General features: G+C 35.5%; 1 protein-coding gene across 3 annotated transcripts in view; it reads right to left on the bottom strand.

The window, feature by feature from the left end:
- The window catches only part of TBCK (TBC1 domain containing kinase), a 236,479-nt gene that overhangs the window by 173,344 nt on the left and 36,656 nt on the right, over positions 1 to 26,479 (bottom strand). The window contains exons 4-6 of one of the 3 annotated variants that reach the window (XM_007452155.1): positions 15,613 to 15,727; positions 14,079 to 14,152; positions 9,503 to 9,527 (exon numbers count right to left, since the gene is read on the bottom strand). In XM_007452155.1, coding sequence (XP_007452217.1) covers positions 9,503 to 9,527; positions 14,079 to 14,152; positions 15,613 to 15,727 — 214 coding nt within the window. Of the gene's footprint in view, positions 1 to 9,385; positions 9,528 to 14,078; positions 14,153 to 15,612; positions 15,728 to 26,479 lie in introns of all 3 variants that reach the window. The other 2 variants (XM_007452154.1, XM_007452156.1) reach the window with 2 other exon arrangements.

Genomic DNA, 26,479 nt, shown 5'->3' with positions numbered 1-26,479 from the left:
CAGCTCTCTGTGTTTATCTTCAAAGTTAATGAATTTGCATTAAATTATAAACTCTTTGACAATGCACCTTAATCACAGTTTATTCCTACTGCATTGCTATACACACAGTAAAGATTCATCAACATTTGCTGAATCGAATTACTCATATGAGACATACCTAGATCATTAGTAAAGAGTTTAAATATAAATGATGGTAACAAAAAGGAAAAGCTACATACTTCACATTTACACTTATGTAAACTTCACATTCCAATAAAATTCTTCATTTAGGCTATGATTTTAAACAAAAATGAGATTCACTATCATTTCATACCAACAAAAAGAAAGATGGTCTAGACAAAGGATAGCAAAGAATCAGAAAATCTGGCATTTTCCCTTAGAAAAAGCAGTGCCAATGTGTAAGCTACCATGTTTCTGTGAATATTTAAATATTAATAATAAAAGCTACCATTTATGGACTGTTTGCAAAGCAACACCCTATACTAAGTACTTTATATACGTTATTTCATTTAATTTTTCCAACAGCTTTACAATATAGATACTATTATTATTTATGGAAGTAGAACCAAAGCCTTAAGAAGTTAGTTACTCTAAGTCATACAACTATATTTTGCTGCATTATATTTCAAACCCAGTTCTCTCTGACTACAAAAGGCTGTCTCTTAACTACTATGCTTTACCTCCTCCACTGTTCAATTAGTTCTGAAAACACACAAAATGAAGAACATAATGTCATCCTAAATCTTATATATGGTAAAGATCAATGAGTTAATACTTCCAAAACACTTTAAAAATCTCTTGGAAGAGAGAGACCTTCAAGATGGCGGAGGAGTAAGACGAGATCACCTTCCTCCCCACAAATACATCAGAAATACATCTACACGTGGAACAACTACAGAACACACACTGAACGCTGGCAGAAGACCTCAGACATCCCTAAAGGCAAGAAACTTCCCAAGTACCTGGGTAGAGCAAAAGAAAAAAGAAAAAACATAGACAAAAGAATAGGGACAGGACCTGTACCTCTGGGAGGGAGCTGTGAAGGAGGAAAGGTTTCCACACACTACGAAGCCCCTTCACTGGCAGACAGGGGTGGAGCGGGGGAAGCTTTGGAGCCACGGAGGAGAGTGCAGCAACAGGGATGCCGAGGGAAAAGCAGAGAGATTCCGCACAGAGAATTGGTGCCGACCAGCACTCACCAGCCTGAGAGGCTTGTCCGCTCACCCGCCGGGACAGGTCAGGGCTGGGAGCTGAGGCTCAGGCTTCGGAGGTCAGATCCCTGGGAGAGGACTGGGGTTGGCTGCGTGAACACAACCTGAAGGGGGCTGGTGCGCCACAGCTAGCCGGGAGGGAGTCCAGGAAAAAGTCTGGACCTGCCTAAGAGGCAAGAGACCATTGTTTTGGGGTGTGCAAGGAGAGGGGATTCAGAGCATTGCCTAAACAAGCTCCAGAGAAGGGTGCAAGCCCCAGATATCAGTGCGGACACCAGAGACGGGCATGAAATGTCAAGCCCATGTGCAAGCACAGGTCACTAGCCACACCTCCCATCCCAGGAGCCTGTGCAGCCCACCACTGCCAGGGTCCCATGATCCATTGACAACTTCCCCGGGAGAAGACACAGCGCACCTCAGGCTGTTGCAACATCACGCCAGCCTCTGCCACCTAAGGCTCCCCCCGGATTCCATACCCCTCCCTTCCCCGGCCTGAGCGAGCCAGAGCCCACTAATCAGCCCCTCCTTTAACCCTGTCGGGTCTGAGCAAAGAACAGATGCCCTCGGGCGACCTACATGCACAGGCAGGGCCAAATCCAAAGCTGAACCCCAGCATCTGTGAACAAAGAAGAGAAAGGGAAATCTCTCCCAGCAGCCTCAGGAGCAGCGGATTAAATCTCCACAATCAACATGATATACGCTGCATTTGTGGAATACCTCAATGGACAACGAATCAACCCAAAATTGAGGAGGTGGACTTTGGGAGCAATGGTATATATATTATTTTCCTTTTTCTCTTTTTGTGAGTGTGTATGTGTATGCTTCTCTGTGTCATTTTTTTGTCTGTATAGCTTTGCTTTTACCATTTGTCTGAGGGTTCTGCCTGTCCGTTTTTTGTTGTTGCTGTTGTTTTTAGTATAGATTTTAGCACTTCTTATCACTGGTGGATTTGTTTTTTGGTTTGGTTGCTCTCTTCTTTCTTTCGTTTATTTTTCCTTTTTGAAATTACTTATTAATTTTTTTACTTTTAATAATTTTTTATTTTAATTTTTTAACTTTATTTTATTTTATTATTTCTTTCTTTTTTTCTCCCTTTACTTCTGAGCCTTGTGGCTGACAGGGTCTTGGTGCTCTGTCTGGGTATCAGGCCTATACCCCTAAGGTGGGAGAGCCGAGTGCAGGATATTGATCCACCGGAGACCTACTGGCCCCACATAATATCAAATGGCAAAAGCTTTCCCAGAGATCTCCATCTCAACGCTAAAACCCAGATCCACTCAATGACCAGCAAGTTACAGTACTGGACACCCTACGACAAACAATTAGCAGGACAAGAAAACAACCCCACCCATTATCAGAGAAGCTGCCTAAAATCATAAGGTCACAGACACCCCAAAACATACCACCAGACATGGTCCTGCCCACAAGAAAGACAACATCCAGCCACATCCACCAGAACACAGGCACTAGTCCCCTCCACCAAGACGCCTACACAACCCACTAAACCAACCTTAGCCACTGGGGACAAACACCAAAAATGATGGGGACTACGAACCTGCAGCCTGCGAAAAGGAGACCCCCAAACACAGTAAGTTAAGCAAAATGAGAAGACAGAGAAACACACAGCAGATGAAGGAGCAAGATAAAAACCCACCACACCAAACAAATGAAGAGGAAATAGGCAGGCTACCTGAAAAAGAATTCAGAGTAATGATAAAAAAAAGTGGATGCAAATCTTGGAAATAGTGGATGCAAATCTTGGAAATAGAATGGAGAAAATACAAGAAACATTTTACAAGGACCTAGAAGAACTAAAGAGCAAACAAACAATGATGAAGGACACAATAAATGAAATTAAAAATTCTCTAGAAGGAATCAATAGTAGAAAAACTGATGCAGAAGAATGGATAAGTGACCTGGAAGGTAAAAGAGTGCAAGTAACTACTGCAGAGCAGAATAAAGAAAAAAGAATGAAAAGAATTGAGGAGACTCTCAGAGACCTCTGTGACAATATTAAACACACCAATATTTGAATTATAGGGGTCCCAGAAGAAGAAGAGAAAAAGAAAGGGACTGGCAAAATAATTGAAAACTTCCCTAATATGGGAAAGGATATAGTTAATCAAGTCCAGGAAGCGCAGAGAGTCCCATACAGGAAAAATCCAAGGAGGAACACGTCAATATACATATCAATCAAACTATCAAAAATTAAATACAAAGAAAAAATATTAAAAGCAGCAAAGGAAAAACAACAAAAAACATACAAGGAAATCCCCATAAGGTTAACAGCTGATCTCTCAGCAGAAACTCTGCAAGCCAGAAGGGAGTGGCAGGACATATTTAAAGTGATGAAAGGGAAAAACCTACAACCAAGATTACTCTACCCAGCAAGGATCTCATTCAGATTCGATGGAGAAATTAAAAGCTTTACAGACAAGCAAAAGCTGAGAGAGTTCAGCACCACCAAACCAGCTTTACAACAAATGCTAAAGGAACTTCTCTAGACAAAAACACAAGAGAAGGAAAAGTCCTATAATAACGAACCCAAAACAATTTAGAAAATGGGAATAGGAACATACATATCGATAATTACCTTAAATGTAAATGGACTAAATGCTCCCACCAAAAGACACAGATTGGCTGAATGGATACAAAAACAAGACCCATATATATGCTGTCTACAAGAGATCCACTTCAGACCTAGGTACACACACAGACTGAAAGTGAGGGGAAGGAAAAAGATATTCCATGCAAATGGAAATCAAAAGAAAGCTGGAGTAGCAATTCTCGTATCAGACAAAATAGACTTTAAAACAAAGACAATTACAAGAGACAAAGAAGGACACTAAATAATGATTAAGGGATCAATCCAAGAAGAAGATATAACAATTATAAATATTTATGCACCCAACAGAGGAGCAGCTCAATACATAAGGCAAATGCTAACAGCCATAAATGGGGAAATTGACAGTAACACAATCATAGTAGCGGACTTTAACACCTGACTTTCACCAGTGGGCAGATCATTCAAAATGAAAATAAATAAGGAAACACAAGCTTTAAATGATACATTAAACAAGATGGACAAATTGATATTTATAGGACATTCCATCTAAAAACAGCAGAATACACTTTCTTCTCAAGTGCTCATGGAACATTTTCCAGGATACATCATATCCTGGGTCACAAATCAAGCCTTGGTAAATTTAAGAAAACTGAAAGCGTATCAAGGGTCTTTTTTGACCACAACACTATGGGACTAGGTATCAATTACAGGAAAAAATCTAAAAGATACAAACACATGGAGGCTAAAGAATACACTACTAAATAACCAAGAGATCACTGAAGAAATCAAAGAGGAAATCAAAAAATACCTAGAAACAAATGACAATGAAAACACGACGACCCAAAACCTGTGGGATGCAGCAAAAGCAGTTCTAAGAGGGAAGTTTATAGCAAAGTTTAAGAAACAAGAAACATCTCAAATAAACAACCTAACCATATACCTAAAGCAATTAGAGAAAGAAGAACAAAAAAACCCCAAAGTTAGCAGAAGGAAAGAAATCGTAAAGATCAGATCAGAAATAAATGAAAATGAAATGAAGGAAAGGATAGCAAAGATCAATAAAACTAAAAGCTGGTTCCTTGAGAAGATAAATAAAATTGATAAAGCATTAGCCAGACTCATCAAGAAACAGATGGAGAAGACTCAAATCAACAGAATTAGAAATGAAAAAGGAGAAGTAACAACTGACACTGCAGAAATACAAAGGATCATGAGAGATTACTACAAGCAACTATATGCCAATAAAATGGACAACCTGGAAGAAATGGACACATTCTTAGAAAAGCACAACCTTCCGAGACTAAACCGGGAAGAATAGAAAAAATAAACAGACCAATCACAAGCACTGAAAGTGAGACTGTGATTAAAAATCTTCAACAAACAAAAGCCCAGGACCAGATGGCTTCACAGGCGAATTCTATCAAACATTTAGAGAAGAGCTAACACCCATCCTACTCAAACTCTTCAAAAAAATTGCAGAGGAGGGAACACTCCCAAACTCATTCTACGAGGCCACCATCACCATGATACCAAAAGCAGACAAAGATGTCACAAAGAAAGAAAACTACAGGCCAATATCACTGATGAACATAGATGCAAAAATCCTCAACAAAATACTAGCAAACAGAATCCAGCAGCGCATTAAAAGGATCATACACCATGATCAAGTAGGGTTCTTCCCAGGAATGCAAGGATTCTTCAATACACGTAAATCAATCAATGTGATACACCATATTAAGAAATTGAAGGAGAAAAACCATATGATCATCTCAATAGATGCAGAAAAAGCTTTTGACAAAATTCAACACCCATTTATGATAAAAACCCTCCAGAAAGTAGGCAAAGAGGGAACTTACCTCCACATAATAAAGGCCATATATGACAAACCCACAGCCAACATTGTTCTAAATGGTGAAAAACTGAAAGCATTTCCACTAAGATCAGGAAAAACACAAGGTTGCCTACTTTCACCACTATTATTCAACATTGTTTTGGAATTTTTATCCACAGCAATCAGAGAAGAAAAAGAAATAAAAAGAATCCAAATCGGAAAAGAAGAAGTAAAGCTGTCACTGTTTACAGGTGACATGACACTATACACAGAGAGTCCTAAAGACTATATCAGAAAACTGCTAGAGCTAATGAATGAATTGGGTAAAGTAGCAGAATACAAAATTAATGCACAGAAATAACTTGCATTCTTATACACTAATGATGGAATATCTGAAAGAGAAATTAAGGAAACACTCCCATTTACCAATGCAACAAAAAGAACAAAATACCTAGGAATAAACTTACCTAAGGAGGCCAAAGACCTGTAAGTAGAAAACTATAAGACACTGATGAAAGAAACTAAAGATGATACAAACACATGGAGAGATATATCATGTCCCTGGATTGGAAGAATCAACATTTTGAAAATGGCTATACTACCCAAAGCAATCTACAGATTCAATGCAATCCCTATGAAACTACCAATGGCATTTTTCACAAGACTAGAACAAAAAATTGCACAATTTGTATGGAAACACAAAAGACTCTGAATAGCCAACACAATCTTGAGAAAGGAAAACGGAGCTGGAGGAATCAGGCTCCTTGACTTCAGACCTTACTACAAAGTTACAGTAATCAAGACAGTATGGTACTGGCACAAAAACAGAAAATATAGATCAATGGAACAGGATAGAAAGCCCAGCGATAAACCCACACAAATATGGTCATGTTATTTTTGATAAAGGAGAAAAGAATATACAATGGAGAAAAGACAGCCCTTCAATAAGTGGTGCTGGGAAGACTGGACAGCTACATGTCAAACAATGAAATTAGAACACTCCCTAACACCATACACAAAAATAAACTAAAAATAGATTAAAGACCTAAATGTAAGGCCAGACACTATAAGACTCTTAGAGGAAAACATAGGCAGAACACTCTATGACATAAATCACAGCAAGATCCTTTTTGACCCACATCCTAGAGAAATGGAAATAAAAACAAAAATAAACAAATGGGACCTAATGAAACCTCAAAGCTTTTGCACAACAAAGGAAACCATAAACAAGACAAAAGGACAACCCTCAGAATGCGAGAGAATATTTGCAAATGAAGCAACTGAGAAAGGATTAATCTCCAAAATTTACAAGCAGCTCATGCAGGTCAATATCAAAAAAACAAACAACCCAATCCAAAACTGGGCAGAAGACCTAAATAGACATTTCTCCAAAGAAGATATACAGATTGCCAACAAACACATGAAAGAATGCTCAACATCACTAATCATTAGAGAAATGCAAATCAAAACTACAATGAGGTATCACCTCACACTGGTCAGAATGGCCATCATCAAAAAATCTACAAACAATAAATGCTGGAGAGGGTGTGGAGAAAAGGGAACCCTCTTGCACTGTTGGTGGGAATGTAAATTGATACAGCCACTATGGATAACAGTATGGAGGTTCCTTAAAAAACTAAAAACAGAACTACCGTACGACCCTGCAAGCGCACTACTGGGCATATACCCTGAGAAAACCATAATTCTAAAAGAGTCATGTACCACAATGTTCACTGCAGCTCTATTTACAGTAACCAGGACATGGTAGCAACCTAAGTGTCCATCAACAGATGAATGGATAAAGAAGACGTGGCACATATATACAATGGCATATTACTCAGCCATAAAACGAAATGAAATTGAGTTATTTGTAGTGAGGTGGATGGAGCTAGATTCTGACATACAGAGTGAAGTAAGTCAGAAAGAGAAAAAGAAATACTGTATGCTAACACATACATATGGATTCCAGAAAGAAAAAAAAATGGTTATGAAGAACCTAGGGGCAGGACAGGAACAAAGACGCAGACGTAGAGAATGGACTTGAGGACATGGGGAGGGGGAAGGGTAAGCTGGGACGAAGTAAGTGAGTGGACTTATATATACTATCAAATGTAAAACAGATAGCTAGTGGGAAGCAGCCGCATAGCACAGGGAGATCAGCTCCGTGCTTTGTGACCACCTAGAGGGGTGGGATAGGGAGGGTGGGAGGGAGACGCAAGAGGGAAGAGATATGGGAACATATGCATACGTATAGCTGATTCACTTTGTTATAAAGCAGAAACTAACACACCATTGTAAAGCAATTATACTCCAATAAAGATGTTAAAAAAAAAATCCCTTGGAAGACAGAACAACAGATGAATAATAAAAATGTGTGCCTCTAAAGACCTTATTGTCCATGTAGACAAACAAGACAAATGCTAAAATAGAAAAGGAGAGAAAAGAAGACAGGAACTAACCCTGGCAGGTATTTGGAGGAAGGATTGACAAAATATTAGTTGTCTCTCCAAATCCATCCTGATCTTCTTTCTGAATATTTAGGCATTTGTATTCTGTTGAACCTACATGTGGCCACATGAGTAAAGTGCCACTAGTGAAAAGAACAGAGTTGAAATCTGCAACTTTTACATCATCTTTTTTTTTTTTTTTTTTTTTTTTTTTTAGGAAAAGGCCGTGGCCTCTCCCATTTGCGGAGCACAGGCTCCGGACGCGCAGGCTCAGCGGCCATGGCTCACGGGCCCAGCCGCTCCGCGGTATGTGGGATCTTCCCGGACCGGGGCACGAACCCGCGTCTCCTGCATCGGCAGGCGGACTCTCAAGCACTGCGCCACCAGGGAAGCCCTTACATCATCTTTTTAAAGACAGTTACTGTGAATTCATTCCTCTTCTTTCTTTATAGCTAAAAAAGAGGATAAAGAGAGCATCTTTGGAAATCAGGTGGTGAGAATGGTGGAGCCATTCCTGATAGCCTAAGTTTTTTCATGATGCTGTGGAACAGAGCCCACACTAACTTTCTGTGGACTGTTACACGAGGGAGAAAAACATCTGTGTTCTTTAAGCTACTGCAGTTTTAATTCATTTGTTTTTAATAGCTGTATAGTCTTTATTACCCTAATAAATATAGAGGATATTTCAGGAAGGCCTCATAAAAAGTCAGCTCAGTTACAAAGTCAGTCTTACAGGAGACAGAATAAGAGAGGAGAAGGGATTAAAGGAAGAAAGAATACCACAGAAGGGAGAGAGAGCATGAACATACCAAAGCATGTAAGCCATTTTAGTGTAAATGTTTCTAAATATGCTTAATTTTTTACACTTAGTACAGTGTGTGTGTGTGTGTGTGTGTGTGTGTGTGTGTGTGTGTGTGTGGCCTCTCCCGTTGCGGAGCACAGGCTCCAGACGTGCAGGCTCAGCGGCCACGGCTCACAGGCCCAGCCGCTCCACGGCATGTGGGATCCTCCCAGACTGGGGCATGAACCCGTGTCCCCTGCATCGGCAGGCGGACTCTCAACCACTGCGCCACCACGAAGCCCAGTACAGTGTATATTTTTAATACTTAATAAAAGCGTCAATATTTCTAGATATACCAAAATAATATACAAATAAATTGTCAAACAGGATTTTTTAAGAAGTCAAATTGAGATTTTTTTCCCTGTTATCTAGTCAATTTGCAAAGCAAAAACATGCTATTGATATTACTAAATAGCCTTCGTATCCTAAAATACTTTTCTAAGAAACATACAATTTATTTTTATGAGTTTACTATTTCTTTATACATACCACACAAAGCTCAAATAAAATGATTCCAAGAGACCAGACATCTGATTTGGGGCCAGAAGGCAACGGTTTCTCACTTGGCACATGATCATTGGTTTTGAAAATTCCTTGTGCAATTACCTCAGGTGCCAAGTATGATGGATACCTAAAATGGTATATTTTAGAAATGAATAATTACTATGAGCTAGAAAGGGGGAAAGAAGTATGTAGTGGTACATTTTTACTACCAGTACAGTACGACCTATGTAAAAGCTCAATGCAATTAAACGAACAACTCTTTCTAGGAAGAATTCTAAACTAACCATAATACAGGCTTTTATGTCTAGGAATCAAGAGCAAATACTTGAGTCTCAAATAATTTAAAACCTATCGTGTCTCTGCAATATTAGTTCCTTTCTTTGCTTTCCTCTGTGTTAACATATTGCCTTCTTGCAGCTTTCCAGGTTTCCAGGAGTTTCTCCTTCTTCCTTACTGCCTATCTTCTCTTTATACTTAACTCTTATTTAAAGCATATATTATCTTTGAAAATAGTATTTATTCTTTTGAATAGTAGCAATGTCAAAATCTGTAAAAATATATAAATTGAAAGGTAAGACTCTCTCCCATCTCTGTACTCCAGTCACCCACACATATGTATGGATAAGTAAACTTTATCACCCATCATCATTGCCCCATAGGGAAGCATACTATATGTACTGTTCTGTACCCTTTTTCACTCAAAATATATTTTAGAGATCATTCTAAAAAAATAAGTATAGATTTGCCTCATTCTTTTTGAAAACTGCCAAAAATTTCATTGTATGGATGCATTTAATTTACTTGATGCAACTCTGAAGAAGGATATGTTGGAAGTTCCACTCTTTTGCTATTACAAACAATGCTGACATGGATATATTACAAATATTCCCTTTCCCATGAATATGTATGTGTAGACGAAAGACAAATTCCTAGACATGGCTCTACAAAGTCATAAGGTAGATGCATTTAAAATTTTGATACAAGTTGCCCTTTCAGGTTATGGCAATTTATATTCTCATAAGCAATATGAGTGCCTATTTCCCCTTACCTTCACCAACACAAGTTTTTTGAAAATTGCTTTAGTAAATACAAAAGACAGAATATTAAATGAATAAGGTATAAAGAATAAAGTTTAAAAGAACACCCATGTACCTATCAAGAAGTTTAAGTAAAGAATATGAAATTATCACTAAAGGTCCCTCTCTGCTTCTCCCTAATTATACCTCCCTGGTATCCCCCAAAAGGAACAGACAACTGGAATTTTTGTGTTTATAATTCTCTTCCATTTCTTTATAGCTTTACCATATGTTTGCAACCCTAAAAAGTATATTGTTTAGTCAAGCACATTTCTGAACTTTATAGTATTGGAATTATGCTGATGGTATTCCTTTGTGATTTGCTTTTTTAATCAATGTTATTTAAAAGAGCCATCCATATAGTTGCATGTAGATTTAATTCATTAATTTTTACTTCTATTTTATGAATATATCATAATTTATTCATTCTAATGTCAATGGGCATTTATTTCCTGTCTTTTTATATTACAAACAATGTTGCTAGAAATACTATGTGTACATCTGCAAAAGTTTCCCCAAGGGTATAAACCTAGGATTGAATTTCTAGGCTGTAAGACATGTGCACTTTCAACTTTATAATATCATGCCAAATGTTTTTTGAAAGGGATTGTATCAATTTATACTCCCACGAGCAGTGTACAACAGATCCTATTGCTTACTTCTCCCAACACTTGTTAGACAGCAGTGACAGACTTTCTAATGTTTGGCCATCTGGTGGGTGGGAGCTACACACCGTTGTAGTTTTAATTTGTATTTCCTTGATAACTAAAGAGGCTGAGGCACATTTTCATACATATAAATTTGTACTATGATGTTATTTTACCCTAAGGTGATCATATTGATCTTGTAAATGAATGTGTGAAACCTCTGGAGACAAGTGAAGACTAGTAGAAAAGCAATGAACTTAATATTATAATACCTGTATTCTAACTTCAGTCCTAGCACATATTCTATATATGATTTGGGTTTCTTAATCTATAAAACGGGAATAATAATGCCTACCTCACAAAACTGTTATAAATATTAGTGAATACATAAAGAAGTTTTCTAAAAATGAAAAATATGACACATAGGCAATGTTTTAGCTTCGTCATCATTAGCATGATACATCCAGAAGGTAAACTGTTCATTTTTAATCCTGATTTCCAGCACATCTAACTCCAAAATAACAGCATGGGTAGTGAAAAGTCAAGCAATACTATAGGTAAATTGTTATATCTAAAACTTCTGACTGGTGATCTCTGGAAGTATAGAGGTGACTTTTGCTCCCAAAATTCTAATTTCCTTTCTATCAAGGACTTGTTAATTAATAAAAATAATAAAACTTAGGATTTTTTAATGTAAATTATCTCCGTTCAACAAGTGTCTCTTCTTTAGCATAGCATTTTAACACTCTTACCGGAACTCTGCCGTGAGTATGACTGGTGAGATAAATATAAGTGGCTTTCACCATCTGTCTGATGCTTTAACAAGGTATTAAGCTACTGGCCAAATAAAATGAATGTCCAATTTCTAACTCTTTACAATATTTTGAAACAGATGCTAACATTTTACTTTGTTGTTCTTTAATATTTGTCTTTTGAATCAACTGCAAGCTTCTTCTGGTGTAAATATTTTCTTTCATGACTTAGCTGTTTGATCACTTTATTTTTCCTGGCTAATGTTTCACATTTTGCTCTTTGATACTTTCTGGTCAGACCTTTTGGGTCAAAGACTTCAAAGTAAGCCAAACCAAATGGCACATGAGACCAATTCTATCCAAGCATTTTAAATTCAAACACGACTCTTCAAAATCCTTGATGTGCTTTAGGAAAAATCACTTCCTTTCTTCTATTCATCACTATAACCTAAAGAACCTTTAAGTGAAAGGCAAAAAATTAAAGTAATTTTTGTTTGTATTGTTTTTGGAGTTCTCTCTCATACAAATTTAGACAAAATGAAGAAGCACATTTACTACAGCTGCCTAAAAGCTATTTTAAAAGGCAATTATTACATATGATGAAGATACCAGAGCTTTATTATGAACTTAATTTTATTATTTCAAAAGGTTTTTTTTAAAACAAATAGAGCATAGGCTACTTTTATAAAATATTGTTTTTGTGCTTGTGAAAACAATTGTTTGTTGCCTACAACCACAAGTTTTGGTATGTAAAACTATAAGACTATGAATTTATGCACATTAATAAGTAGGCCATCAAAACAGAAAATTTCCCATTAAATAATGAGTTTCTTGAAGAATGGGAACCTATCTTATCCATGTTTGTATATCCAGCAGCCATAAGAAAATGTATTTGATAAATATTTTCTTAATATATAAAGGAAGGAATGACTAAACAATTTATTTTAAGATTATTAGCTATGGCCAAGCTAATGAAAATTTTAAGTGACAAAACTATAAGCTAACTTACAAAGATAAAAGGTAATTTATAAATGAGATCTTTTTTTTAAAAACATCTAGTTAAGTTTTTAGGCAATGTTTTCCTGCAGAAACATACTCCATGACTCCAAACCATAATTCCCAATAATGGAGTAACAGAACTGACTTTAGGGAGCCCAAAGAGCAAAACACAAATTGATACTATTAAACAGAATCTCACAGCAATTAAGAAATATGCTTAAGGTCTCTAGAAAATTGTATTATATCATTTTAATTTGCTGATTTTGATAATTGTTTTGTGGTTATGTAAGAAAATTCCTTACTTTAGGAAATACAATCTGAAGTATTGAGGGGTAAAAGGCCATTATATACACTAATAATTCTTAAATAATTCAGAAAAAAAATTATATTATAAACAAATACATATATATGTGTAAGATAAAAGAAAGAGAGGAAAAAATGTAGTGAAATGTTAACATTTGGGGAGTCTGAGTTAAGGCTATACAGGAAATTTTTGTACTATTTTGTAACTTCTATGTATCTAAAATAATGTCAAAATTAAACACTTATAAAAGAATTATATTATTAACATGTTTAAAAAGCAACCAAACAATAAATATAATATAAACATCTATATCAAAGCATTCAATTGAGTCCAGGATGAAATAAACTTTCATTCCTTTTTTGGAGTCTGACATAAATCTGGAATTCCATATCAGAACCTCTCCAAACTTAAACACAGACTTTCAGTTAGAGAATCCACCCCATTACCTCTGACAGATACAGTGACTCGACTTGAAGCTTAATGTACAATTACATCTTAAAGAACAGGGAATTAAACTTAGAAATATTAGAAGATAATATGAGAGTGATTTTTCTGTCTTTTGAGGAACATACATTATCATTGAGTGAGAATCTTGTCAGCCTTCTTGCCTTAAATTTACCCAATTCTGAATGAAATATAATTAATTTTAGTAAGCATTATAAGGTGAAGAAAGTCAATAATCTGCTAGCCTCACTACCAATTTAATGAAAGATCAACATCAGGGACCTTTTGTATGCTGGGAAAAACTCATTGTCTACTCTTAGAAGTATATGGAAAATTAAGATATTTGTAATTTTAAAAAGGTAGTTTTATGTCAAAAATAATAAATTAACAAAATACACACTTCATTAAAGATTAGAAAGTTTAAGCCGGAACTCCTCAGAAAAAAAAAATTCTTACCCAATTGGGAAATCAACATCATCACCATATGCTGTCATGTGATAAAGTCCAAATTTAGCCAATTTAACATGTCCCTACAATAATAAAGGAAGAAAAAAAATCATTATAAAATATTTTAATATCACTGACAGAGAGAATTATACATTTTATAAGTAAGGACACTATCATATAGTCAGATACGTTAAGAAAATATTATATTTTAATTTGCCATAATTTTATTAAAAACTATTTGTCAGGTTTGAAGTCTGCTTTATATTCATTACAAACATATATATACACACACACATATTATATATATATATCAAAATGACAACATTTAAAAATTTTTGCTGTTAATATTTTCTGGGCTTCTCTAAATAGCAAAAATGTTCTTAGTTGTCTTGAATCCTCAGTTAGAATATATTGTGGTAATTTTCACAAAAGAAAATTTTTTCAGGGAGTTGCAAGTCCATTCACAATGTTATAATTTAAACTTGACATGGACGTTTTTAACTTGGAAAGGTCAGTTCGCTAATATCTTGATTCCCAACAATTTTTTATACTGTTTGAGAATAAGCATAATGATCACAAAAGCAAGATTCTTAAAAGGCAAAACAAATTTTATAAGTCCCTTAAGTTTTTCCCCCTTTAGATGTTTAAGACTTTAAAAAACCATAGTCAATTTAAAAGTTGTTTTCTTTTTCTCAAGAACTCTATTTCCCAGAATTACAAAACATTTATATTTTAAAACAATTCAGACAGTTAGATACTCTACTACCGTAAGTATGAAATTAATGAGCACCATTTTATCTTTATTTTTAATATCATAGGGTATATATACTGAAAGTCTGGAAGAAAGAGAAAAAGAATAATCCTACTAATACAAAAAATAATTCCCCAGAAAATGTTTCCTCAAAATTATTTTATATGCTTATGAAAAAGAATGAAATTATAATTATTCCTGAAAAAACTACCACCTTGCTACCCATAATTCTCTTAGAGGTTGACTAGCTTCTTAGAAATCCCCCATAAGATTTCCAAGTAGAGAAACAGCACTCCAATTAAAAAAAAAAGCTAAGTATGAACAGCTGGTAAACAAAGAAAATAAATGAGGAATAAAGTGAAAAGAGGAAGTAGGAAAGAAGAATAAAGTGGAAAAAACACAATTCAGTTGTGCTATGAGAAAAATATTATATGTAAATAGTCAGAGAATCTTTCTTAAGATGAAAGCAAATTCAGAGAAGGAGTGGATTGGGAAGCCACAATGTGTATGTATCTTTTAGAAAATGAATGGAAGGAAAAACAAAACAAGTTAGAAAATGGGTCTGGGGAAAAAAGAATAATGAATGTGAAAGACATACGGATTCATATAATTTAGAGATACTTTTTTTTTAAACAACCACAAGTATATTACATTCGTATAATCTTTTCATTATGAATACTCTTAAGACATATTCTAATTCTACAGTCCCTCTGATTAACTGAGTGGACCTGATTTCAGTAGCTTCCAATGTGAAATATAAAGCAAATATTTAATATACTATTTGATGATTACCTTTCGATCCAAAAGGATATTATGAGGAGACAGTGCCCGGTGTACTATACCATGTTTGTTCATATACTGCAAGCCCTGAAGTATCTCAAATGCTATGCACAAAACCTTTGAATATCTACAAAGAAAACAAAAGAGTCACAGATCAATAGGTCAATTACAAAGCAGATATAGAACTTGTTTCAAGAAATAAAATGAGGTTCAGTGATAAAATTCAAAGATATATATATATATATATATATATATATATATATATATACACACACACACACATATATGTATATATATATATATACATATATATACACACATATTTTTTGCGGGGGGGCCATGTGCCTTGTGAGATTTTAGTTCCCTACCAGGGATTGAACCCAGACCTTCAGCAGTGAAAGTGCAGAGTCCTAACCACTGGACCACCAGGGAATTCCCCAAAAAGCTATATTTTTATTGTTCCTCCTCTATTCAGAGAAAATAGACTCTACACATTTTCTAAACTATCTACCTCGACATATTTTTGATTTTCCACTTACAACAGAATTGATCTGACAAAGAATGTAGTTTTCTAAAGGCTATTCTAATTGAAGTATTATTCTTCCACGAAGGTAGTTTAATATTGGTGGTATACAAATGACCTTGACCTTCAGCAGGTTGGACTTCGCCAAATTATCAGGACACTTTCAGATATATGGCAGAACTAAGTCAATGAAAACCACCTATCTTGCTCAAGACAAAACACCTATGTCCCTGAAAAATAGCTATAATATATTTTATAGCAGATAGACCTGAGCTTACTTTCCAGATCAATCCACAAAGCAACCTCCAGTAATTTATCAAACATTTCTTTCTTATCCTATTCTCTTTTAAGCCAACTTCCACAGGGATGCCCAGTTTCTTTGTCTTGCTCTCTCTCTTCCTCTCCCTCTCTCTCCTTTTTTTTTTTTTAAATAAAACATCATTCATACAGGAAGTTAGGAAGAATATACAGAAAAGTAGCAGAGAATAATTCAAACCCAATCCCCAAACCACTAATATTAACATTTGGGTATAGATCTCTTTTCTCCCCCCCCCCTTTTTTTTACACTTTAAATCAGACTTTAAAAAACTAAATAAATATGAGGGTAACAACTAAATTAATTTTTTTAAAGGTATAAATAACAAGCTAATAATAGAGATACAATGAAATTATTAAAAAAAAAAAGTCAACCTAAAAGCAGGGCAAATAAAAGGAAAAAAGAACAAAGAACAAATGGAACAATTAGAAAACAATTAACAGATTTTTTTTTTTTTTTTTTTGACAGTACATGGGCCTCTCACTGTTGTGGCCTCTCCCACTGCGGAGCACAGGCTCCAGACGTGCAGGCTCAGCAGCCATGGCTCACGGGCCCAGCCACTCCGCGGCATGTGGGATCCTCCCGGATCGGGGCATGAACCTGCGTCCCCTGCATCACCAGGCGGACTCTCAACCACTGCGCAACCAGGGAAGCCCAATTAACAGATTTTAATTCAGATATATCAACCATTACATTATATATAACTGCTCCAAACTCACCAATTCAGACTTGATTATATTCAGGTTACAAGGAACCCACATTAAATAAAAAGTGTTAAGTTAAAAGATCACTGATTGTCATGGGCTTGCGTGGAGGGAATGGGTTGATACAAAGGAGTATGAGAAAATTTTACATGATGGAATTGCTCTATTTTTAATTTTGATGATGGTTATAGGACTGAGTTGGTCAAACTGATTTAACTGCACACTAAAAAGAGTAAATTTTAAGGTATGTAAATTAATCACAATAAACTTGACATAAAAAGTAGGCTGAACACAATTTAAAAAAAGAATAATTTCACTATGACTCCCTCCTCTAAATTAAAACCATAAGAAAGAACGAGAGATGAAAAGTTAAAATCTCTCTCTCTTCTCATCCTAGTCTGACTTTCCAGAAGTAACCATCTTTAGCAGTTTGTGTTTTCAACTCTTCTGGTGGTTAGACTTTTACATAATTATAATTAACTCTTCACTATGCAAGATGATATAATTAACATACTTCTCCATTTTCCTTTTCTAACTCCTGATTTTTTAAATTAATTAGTTTATTTACTTATTTTTGGCTGTGTTGGGTCTTCTTTGCTGTGTGCAGGGTTTCTCTAGTTGCGGTGAGTGGGGGCTACTCTTCGTTGCACTGTGCAGGCTTCTCATTGCGGTGGCTTCTCTTGTTGCAGAGCACAGGCTCTAGGCGCACGGGCTTCAGTAGTTGTGGCATGCAGGCTCAGTAGTTGTGGCTCACGGACTCTATAGTGCAGGCTCAGTAGTTGTGGCACATGGGCTTAGTTGCTCTGCGGCATGTGGCATCTTCCTGGACCAGGGCTGGAACCCATGTCCCCTGCATTGGCAGGCGGATTCTTAACCACTGTGCCACCAAGGAAGTCTCTTTTTTTTTTTATTGTTTATATTATTTTACATTATCAAATTTTATAAGACAGATAAAAGATACCTTTGCTCCTTTCTTGAAGGCTAAACAGATAAACAAGTAAATATATAACATGATATATAGCGATTAAGTGCTAAGGAGAAAAAGTAGAGAAGAGAAGAGAGAATGTGGGTTGCTATTTTATATATACAGTGTGATCAAGGAAGGCTTCACTGAGGTGACATTTGTGCCGAAATCTAAAGGAAATGAAAAGGACATGCAGCTCCCTGGGAAATGTGTAATTCAGGCAGAGGGCACAGTAAGCAAGTCTTAACTGGAAGAATACACAGCAGTTCAAAAAAAGAAAAACAAATTTAAAAAACCCACCAAAAAACACAATGAAGCTACTGTGTATGCAGTAGAATGAGCAAAGGGTGAAGCTGGGAGATGAGGGCAGAGAGGTAGCAAGTCAGAAGGCTAGATCATAATGAGGCCATTTAGGCCTTGGCTTTTACTCTGAGACAGATGGGAAGTGTTTTAGTACACTGCTGCACTACGTATAGTAAAAATTTACCATGGAACTAAGCAGAGAAAGAAAGAAAAACCTAAGCCACTTAACCCCTAGCTCTCCAGAGAAAATATCTCAGTCATCAGGATTTAATGGATACTATAATTTTATAATTATAACTCTATTCATGAATGTTATCATCAGCTACTATCATTTTTTATACCTCATATGATTCTTTTTGTGTTTCCTTTTTATTTAGCTAGAATATAGTCATGAGAAAATTTTTCATAAGGGTGGCATGAGTAGATATTTTAAAGCATAGCATGTCTTAAAATGTCTTATCATTGTCTCTAAACTTAGAATTTCTCCATTGTCTTCGAGTGTTCTTTATTAATGGTGAGAAATCTAATATCAGTCTGATTCGAATTTTGTTGTAGATACCATGCTATTCCTCTGTGGAAGCTTTCAGGATTCTTTTATACTTTATTCTTAGACTTATATTCCTATGAGCATTGGCCTATTATTTAATTTCCAAGATCTCTCTTCTGGTCTCCAGTTGTTCCTTTTCAATACATCCTGTTCTTTGGCTATGGATACGTTATTCTTTTGAGTCTCTCTGAGGATAGTTATTAGAATTCTTTTAATTTGGGGGGGGAAAGTATGTTATCTTCATTTCCTCTGGGGTAAGTTTTTTTAATTTTTTTTTCCTCCCTTGACTCTTTCTCTCAAACCATTTCTTCCCTCATATATCTGGTACTTCCTGGTTGTCAGCCATATTTTAAAATAAAGCAATAAGTTGATATTCCCCATGAAGTATAAAAAAAAAGTTACTATTTATAAAGAATTCTATTAAACTGATCTATAAACTATTCTACTTTATAAAATAGCTTCTCCCATATTAAAGTGTCACAACAGCCAGTATTAAGCAAATAAGATGAGATGAGAACAATTAAGAATTAATCATTTTCATTAACATCTGCAAAATAATAAACCAACTATGTAAAGGAAAAGATTCCAAACTTTACAAATACAATTACATTGAAAACTATGTGCACATGAAAGAATGCAAACCCCTCCCCTCTTAAAAACAAAGAAAAACTTTCATTGAGATTGATTAACAAATAAAACATAAGAACCTAGTTTTCTGAGGTCATTTGCTGAGTCAACTTTAAGGTAGTAATCTCTCTTGTCCTTGTTCTTCTCTCTGTATCTCTGTTTCTGTCTCTCTCTCTCTCTCTCACACACACACACACACACACACACACACATACACACACACACACACACACTTCACAAAATCTTAAAAGTTGATGCCATTTTCAACTGTGACACTAGAGGACCTCAGCTGCACACTATTTCAATACAGATGTCTTTCTCGTGAAATTAAAACCAAATTTTTCAAGTGACTTTTTCATTAAACCAGTTCTGAAACAGCTGACAACAGAAGACTGCATCTTCTACTTTCTCGACCTGCTTTTGTTAGCTGATTTTAAGATATAATTGGAAAACACTTGCATGTCAAAAAGCACATCATGCTATTATTGAGCTGATGAGCATTTACATTGAAAAAATTTTTTAAAATATGAATGTATAAAGCTGAGCTCATGACACATCTTTTCTAAGCTATTACTTGAGATTATATATGAATTACAGTTAATGAATTCAGTATTCTTGTTTAAATCAGACAGGAAATCAGATTTGCTTTTCTGCCCATTTGTGCTCTTGGGATTTAATTTTAAAATTTATTTTAAAATATAGGTATAGGAGAGGGGGAAGATGGCGGAAGAGTAAGACGTGGAGATCACCTTCCTCCACACAGATACATCAGAAATACATCTACACGTGGAACAACTCCTACAGAACACCTACTGAACTCTGGCAGAAGACCTCAGACCTCTCAAAAGGTAAAATATAGGTGTAAAGGAGAAGAAAAAGCTAATGCTATTTTCTATAACGGGAAAAAGAAATCAGTATTTGTGGAATTTTGTATACTTTTTTGTTTTTAACTGCTTGGTACTATGTTTTTAGGCCTCTGCATTTTTAGGCTCCATGGAAGAAAAATTGATCTCCACAATTAAAAAGCCTACAGCATAGTTGTAGAGGGAAGAGATATGGGAACATATGTATATATATAACTGATTCATTTTGTTGTAAAGCAGAAACTAACACACCATTGTAAAGCAATTATACTCCAATAAACATGTTAAAAAAAAAGAAATATACCCATTTGCAACAACTTGTAGCATTTAATTCATTTGGGTAACTGTATTTGACACTTTTTTTGGTATAAAACACTGTGATTATCTGGTATTAATAGTCACTTTGGATTCCATAATTTATCCATTCCTGAGTTCATATTTGTTTCTTCTCTAGTAAGTTAACATATATTTTATTTTTGAGAAAAGCATTTGGGTTATTAAAAAATTCTTGAATTTTGAAAAAAAAAGAAAACACAGATTTATAAACTGACAATTTTAATACAGTTGAATTCAACAGAATTTTGATACAATTATAATTCAATAATTAAGTTAGGAGATGATAATCATCTTTTTTCTCTGTCGTGAGAGTAAAAGAAAACATGAAAATTTATTTATTACATTGGTGAGAACAAAGAAGACCTACAAAAATCATAAATCTTGGAAAGTAATAAGATTAATAACTAAAAGAGAAAAAAACATGACTACCACTGCCACCACCAAGAACAAATGTCGATAATTTCTAGGCATGACTCAACTTGGCTGTATTTGGATATTAAATATGGCTTAATGAATTTCAAATCTATTAATTTAGTACAAAACCAAGTATGTTTTGTTTATCCCTTTCCAGATGTATTTCAAAGGAAATTTATACTGTGTGCTTCTGATTCAATCATCTGTAAATTATCTGCAGCTGTTTAGCTTAGTTGGTTAAAATATACTGAGGCCAAGATCATGGGTTTAATATCTACAAGGATTAGTTAGCTTCCCAGGTTCATAGCCACAGATTTTCATCAAACTCCAGCCAATATCCTGAAATACAGACAGTTTGTCATGAGACATTGCTCAACTGCTACTTACTCAAAACATCTTGATTTTCAACTACAATCTCCTATACTTCTCTGTTCCCTATTCCTGAGGACCTGCTCTCTAATCTCATTAAGACCTTGAGACCCCTGTTATCTCAACCAGTCCTTTTTTTTTTTTGACATCCTTCTTTATTCTAGATCTATTCTGTCATTTCTATATATATATATATATTTTTTTTTTTTTTTGCCAGAATCCTTAATGGCTTCTCATCAAATGGCTCTACCCCTGGTAGAATTGTACGTCTCTATTTATTGACAGTACATAGTTGCAGGGTTTATTAATTCTATGGTAATAATTTCTGTATAGGTTTGTCTCTCTCACTGTACCTTGAGGCAGTGGTAGCTTGAATACCTTGAAGCTTATTCAACTTGGAATCCCTATGCCTACCATACTGCCTATAAGGTAGGTGCTCAATAAATGGGTATCAAATAATAGGTGTTCAATAAATGTATACAACCACATCCATGATGGTGCAAGAGGGTGGAGATAACAAGATTAAGTTCATCACCGCTAAGGAAATAACAGCTCAAAAAAAGTATATTAGACTAGACTATATTAGACTAGATCAATGGTGTTAACTTCATTTATAAGAGAGTGTATAATTCTTCAGTAAGTCAAGAAAACATAAATTGCTTAAGTTCACACAATGGCTATCCAAAAAAGAAAGTACTAGTTTGCTGAAAATACACCTCTCCTTCTAGTCTTTCATTTACTGAAAGAATAATGAGCCACTGTATGGTGGGTAATATGATAATCCTGTTAATATCTGGCTAAAACTGCGAATTAGACTAAGCTGTTAAGATAGATTCCTACAATTTTTCTAGCTCAGAAAAAAAATACTTGTTAGTATTTGGTATTTGAATTGAGTTCACATTAAATCTGCATATATTAGGGGAGGCTTAACATCTTTATGAATTTGAGTTATTCTATCCAAAAAAAAGGATGTATTTCTATTTGTTCAAGTCTACTTTTATGTCTTTCAGAGATTTTATTATTTTTTAAAAACAGGTTTATTGAAGTATAATTGATATACAAAAAACTGCACATATTTAACATATTTGATGGGTTTGGACATATGCATACGCTCATGAAACCATCACCACAATCAAGGTAACAGACATATCCATCATCTTCAAAAGTTTCCTTGTGCCCCTTTTTGTGTGTGTATGGTAAGAATAATAAATATACAAAAATATATAAGAAAACACTGGGGAAATAAATCAATGAGGGGGACTAGTTCTGTCAGATTTAAAATATACCATAAAGATTCTCTTATACAACCCAAATGTCCATTAATAGATGGTTAAAGAAAATGTGTATATAAGAAAACACTGGGGAAATAAATCAATGAGGGGGACTAGTTCTGTCAGATTTAAAATATACCATAAAGATTCTCTTATACAACCCAAATGTCCATTAATAGATGGTTAAAGAAAATGTGGTATATACATACAATAGAATATTATTAAGTCTTAAGAAAAGAAAGGGGCTTCCCTGGTGGTGCTGTGGTTGAGAGTCTGCCTGCCGATGCAGGGGACACGGGTTCGTGCCCCGGTCCAGGAAGATCCCACATGCCGCGGAGTGGCTGGGCCCGTGAGCCATGGTCGTTGAGCCTGCGCGTCCGGAGCCTGTGCTCCGCAACGGGAGAGAACACAGCAGTGAGAGGCCCGCGTACCGCAAAAAAAGAAAAAAAAAGAAAGAAAGAAAGAAAGAAAGAAAGAAAATCCTGCCATTTGTGACAACAATATGGATGAACCTGGAGGACATTATGCTAAGTGAAATAAGCCAGACACAGAAGGACAAATACTGCATGATTCCACTTATATGAGGTATCTAAAATAGTCAAACTTATGGAAGCAGAGAAGAACAGCAGTTACCAGGAGCTAGGGAGACAAGAAAATGGGAGCTGTTCAATTGGTGTAAAGTTTCAGTTATGCAAGATCATTAAGTTCTAGAGACCTGTTGTACAACATTGTGCCTACAGTTAACAATACTGTACTGAACTCTTAAAAATTTGTTAAGAGGGTAGATCTGACCTTAAGTGAGATCACACACAAATAAATAGGACTCAAGGAAACTTTTGGAGGTGATGGATATGTCTATTATGTACCTTGATTGTGGTGATGGTTTCATGGGTACCTTGCTTATGTCCAAACTCACCAAATGTATATATTACTTGCAGTTTTCTTGTATATTAATTATACCCCAATAAAAATGTTGAAAAATAAATTAAAATGAGGAGAAATTCCTATCAGCCTCAAACCATCAGTTCTTTTCAGTATCTGCAAAGTTTCCAAGAAGAGATGTTATTCAGATTGCAAGAAATAGAGGCCAAGAAAGAGAATGAGAGGTCAGGATTGCAGAGATAGCTTTGGAAGTCATTCATAGATAGGTGGTAACTAAAGCCACACATGCTATTTCCTCAGACCCATAATCCCATGATATTTAAGGGCCATTCCATAAGCCAAAATACCCATACAGTCAGCAAACCAAAGGAGGAAACACATTTCTGGATTCTATGAGTTCAAGATGTTCTTTCACCTTATAAAACCTGATCATTCCCACAGAAATTTTCCTTTTGGTCTAAAACTTTCTTTACTTGGTATTAGCCTGAGGTAAAATGTTAAGAAACGAGGAAACACAGATGAAATATAGTTAGCTACTGTGTGATTTAAGAAATGGAAAGGAAAAATAAAATACTAGTGATTAATGTTCAGATAATAAAACAACTGTATAACCCTGTGTTATCTTTAACCTGAACTGCCCTATAATTTCAAGGCAGAAGAACTAAACTAGTGTAGAACTTTTAATGATTCACTGGTTTATAATTTCAGAATTTGGAGAGGGGTATTTTCAGTGATGAGTTAATGTCTTTGATGCTCTTAATTTGCCTCTTACCACTTACTAAAGTTTGACACTTTTTAAAAAATATCACAATACTTAACAGAGCAATTTTCTTCTAAAGGAAAAAGAAAACAAGAAAGATTTTGGAATTGAAAAAGGAAATAACTCATTTCTCTACTGGCACACATGTTTGAGCCTAAAAGGATACCCACCCATACTAAATTTAAAAATTAATTTGCTTCAGGGACTTCCCTGGTGGCACAGTGGTTAAGAATCCACCTGCCAATGCAGGGGACACGGGTTTGAGCCCTGGTCCAGGAAGATCCCACATGCCACGGAGCAATTAAGCCCATGTGCCACAACTACTGGGCCTGTGCTCTAGAGCCCGCAAGCCACAACTACTGAGGCCATGTGCCACAACTTATGAAGCCTGCGTGCCTAGAGCCCATGTTCCACAACAAGAGAAGCCACCCCAATGAGAAGCCCAAGCACCGCAGCGAAGAGTAGCCCCTGCTCACTGCGACTAGAGAAAGCCTGTGCACAGCAACAAAGACCCAATGCAGCCAAAAATAAATAAATAAAAATAAATTTATTTAAAAAAATTAATTTGCTTCAGACTCAGATGTTTTGAAAAGGAAGTTGCACTGATTAACTGCTTACCGAAAGATTATTTTGTAATGGGTCTAAAAAAAACACCAAACAGTCCATCTGTCCATAAGTTGTGAGACTGGGCATATTTTATAATTCAATTCTCACTCCAAAAAAAAACAGTTGAAAGCTCTAAGTCTGGAATGTGACTAATTCTCAATGGGATACAATAAATTGGGAAATTAACTTTCCAACTTGAATACTAGATACCTTTCCTTTCTCAGAAGAAAATTAATTTGATAAGATCAAAATACATATGGAAAGCATAGTCTAGTGGTTTGAGGTTCAGACATAAAGCCAGGAAACTCTGTCACTGATTTGCTATGCTTGGAAAGTGTTCCAACTTTATCCTGCCTCAGTTTGCAGTTTTATAAAGTGGGAAATGTAACACCAAACAGGGGCTAAACGGAGATCAATGAGCTATTATTGGCCCTACATAGAACGCCAATCATCTTAAAAGCAAAACGAAACAAAAAGTCCAAGTCCCCCTCAAAAGAAACTAGGGTCTTTATAATAAACAATATAATACCATTTTGTTACAACACATCTGTTATATATATTTCCATAAATTAACAAAGATTGTAAACTGGGCTCTTCAATTATTTCCATGACACAACAAAATCTGAAGAATGATTTTCTAATTTCTCTGTGAGAATAAAATCACCACTTGATAAGCAGAATTGGAGGATCCCAGGGTGAGCTGGGTATATTTATGCCTCATCAATGTTTTCTTCTCCCAAGCAGCTTTACTCTCCTGGCACAGAAAACTCCAAAACCATTTTTGTTTTCCACCAGAGTTACTGACACTGGCAGTGCAAATGCACTGGGTAATAAGTTCCACTTGCCAAGCCCTGGCAGCATTTGGGATGACATAAAGCTACAACTTTTCTCTAAGACAGAACCTATGATGGTTCGTATTTGGTTGAATCTGTACTCTAGTTCATTCCTAAGTTTTTTTTCTTAATTAAACTTAAATTTATTTACATATTACTGTGTGAACAAAGAATGAACATATTACTATTACTGCTCAGAATTTTTATTTGAGGCCAATTTGCATTCTTTAAGTGGAACAGTTCACATTTTTTAGGCAATCCATCACAACAGTGAACACGAGAGGGCCTGAATTTTATGCACTTGCTTAATATAACATCTGCTGCAAACAAAATTTATCAAACTGAAATGTTCAGTTCAATGCTGTGTTGGTCTGTGTCAAGAAAATTATAAGAAATATGACTGATGAAAATTTCCTATTCTATTTATCAGAAGTTGGGTGATACAGTAATCATATTTTGATCAAAGAATCCAAAACTAAGGTTCCTATGATCCATAGAGAAGGTAGAACAAGGCAAGGTAACAATTTAATAGCCAGGGCTTTGTTCTCAAACCTAATGTAG

This window comes from Lipotes vexillifer, unplaced genomic scaffold (genome assembly GCF_000442215.2).
Source record: "Lipotes vexillifer unplaced genomic scaffold, Lipotes_vexillifer_v1.1 scaffold22, whole genome shotgun sequence".
Classification (NCBI taxonomy): Eukaryota; Metazoa; Chordata; class Mammalia; order Artiodactyla; family Lipotidae; genus Lipotes; species Lipotes vexillifer.
Note: the sequence above shows the minus strand (reverse complement) of the source record. Positions and strands in the feature narration are given on the sequence as shown.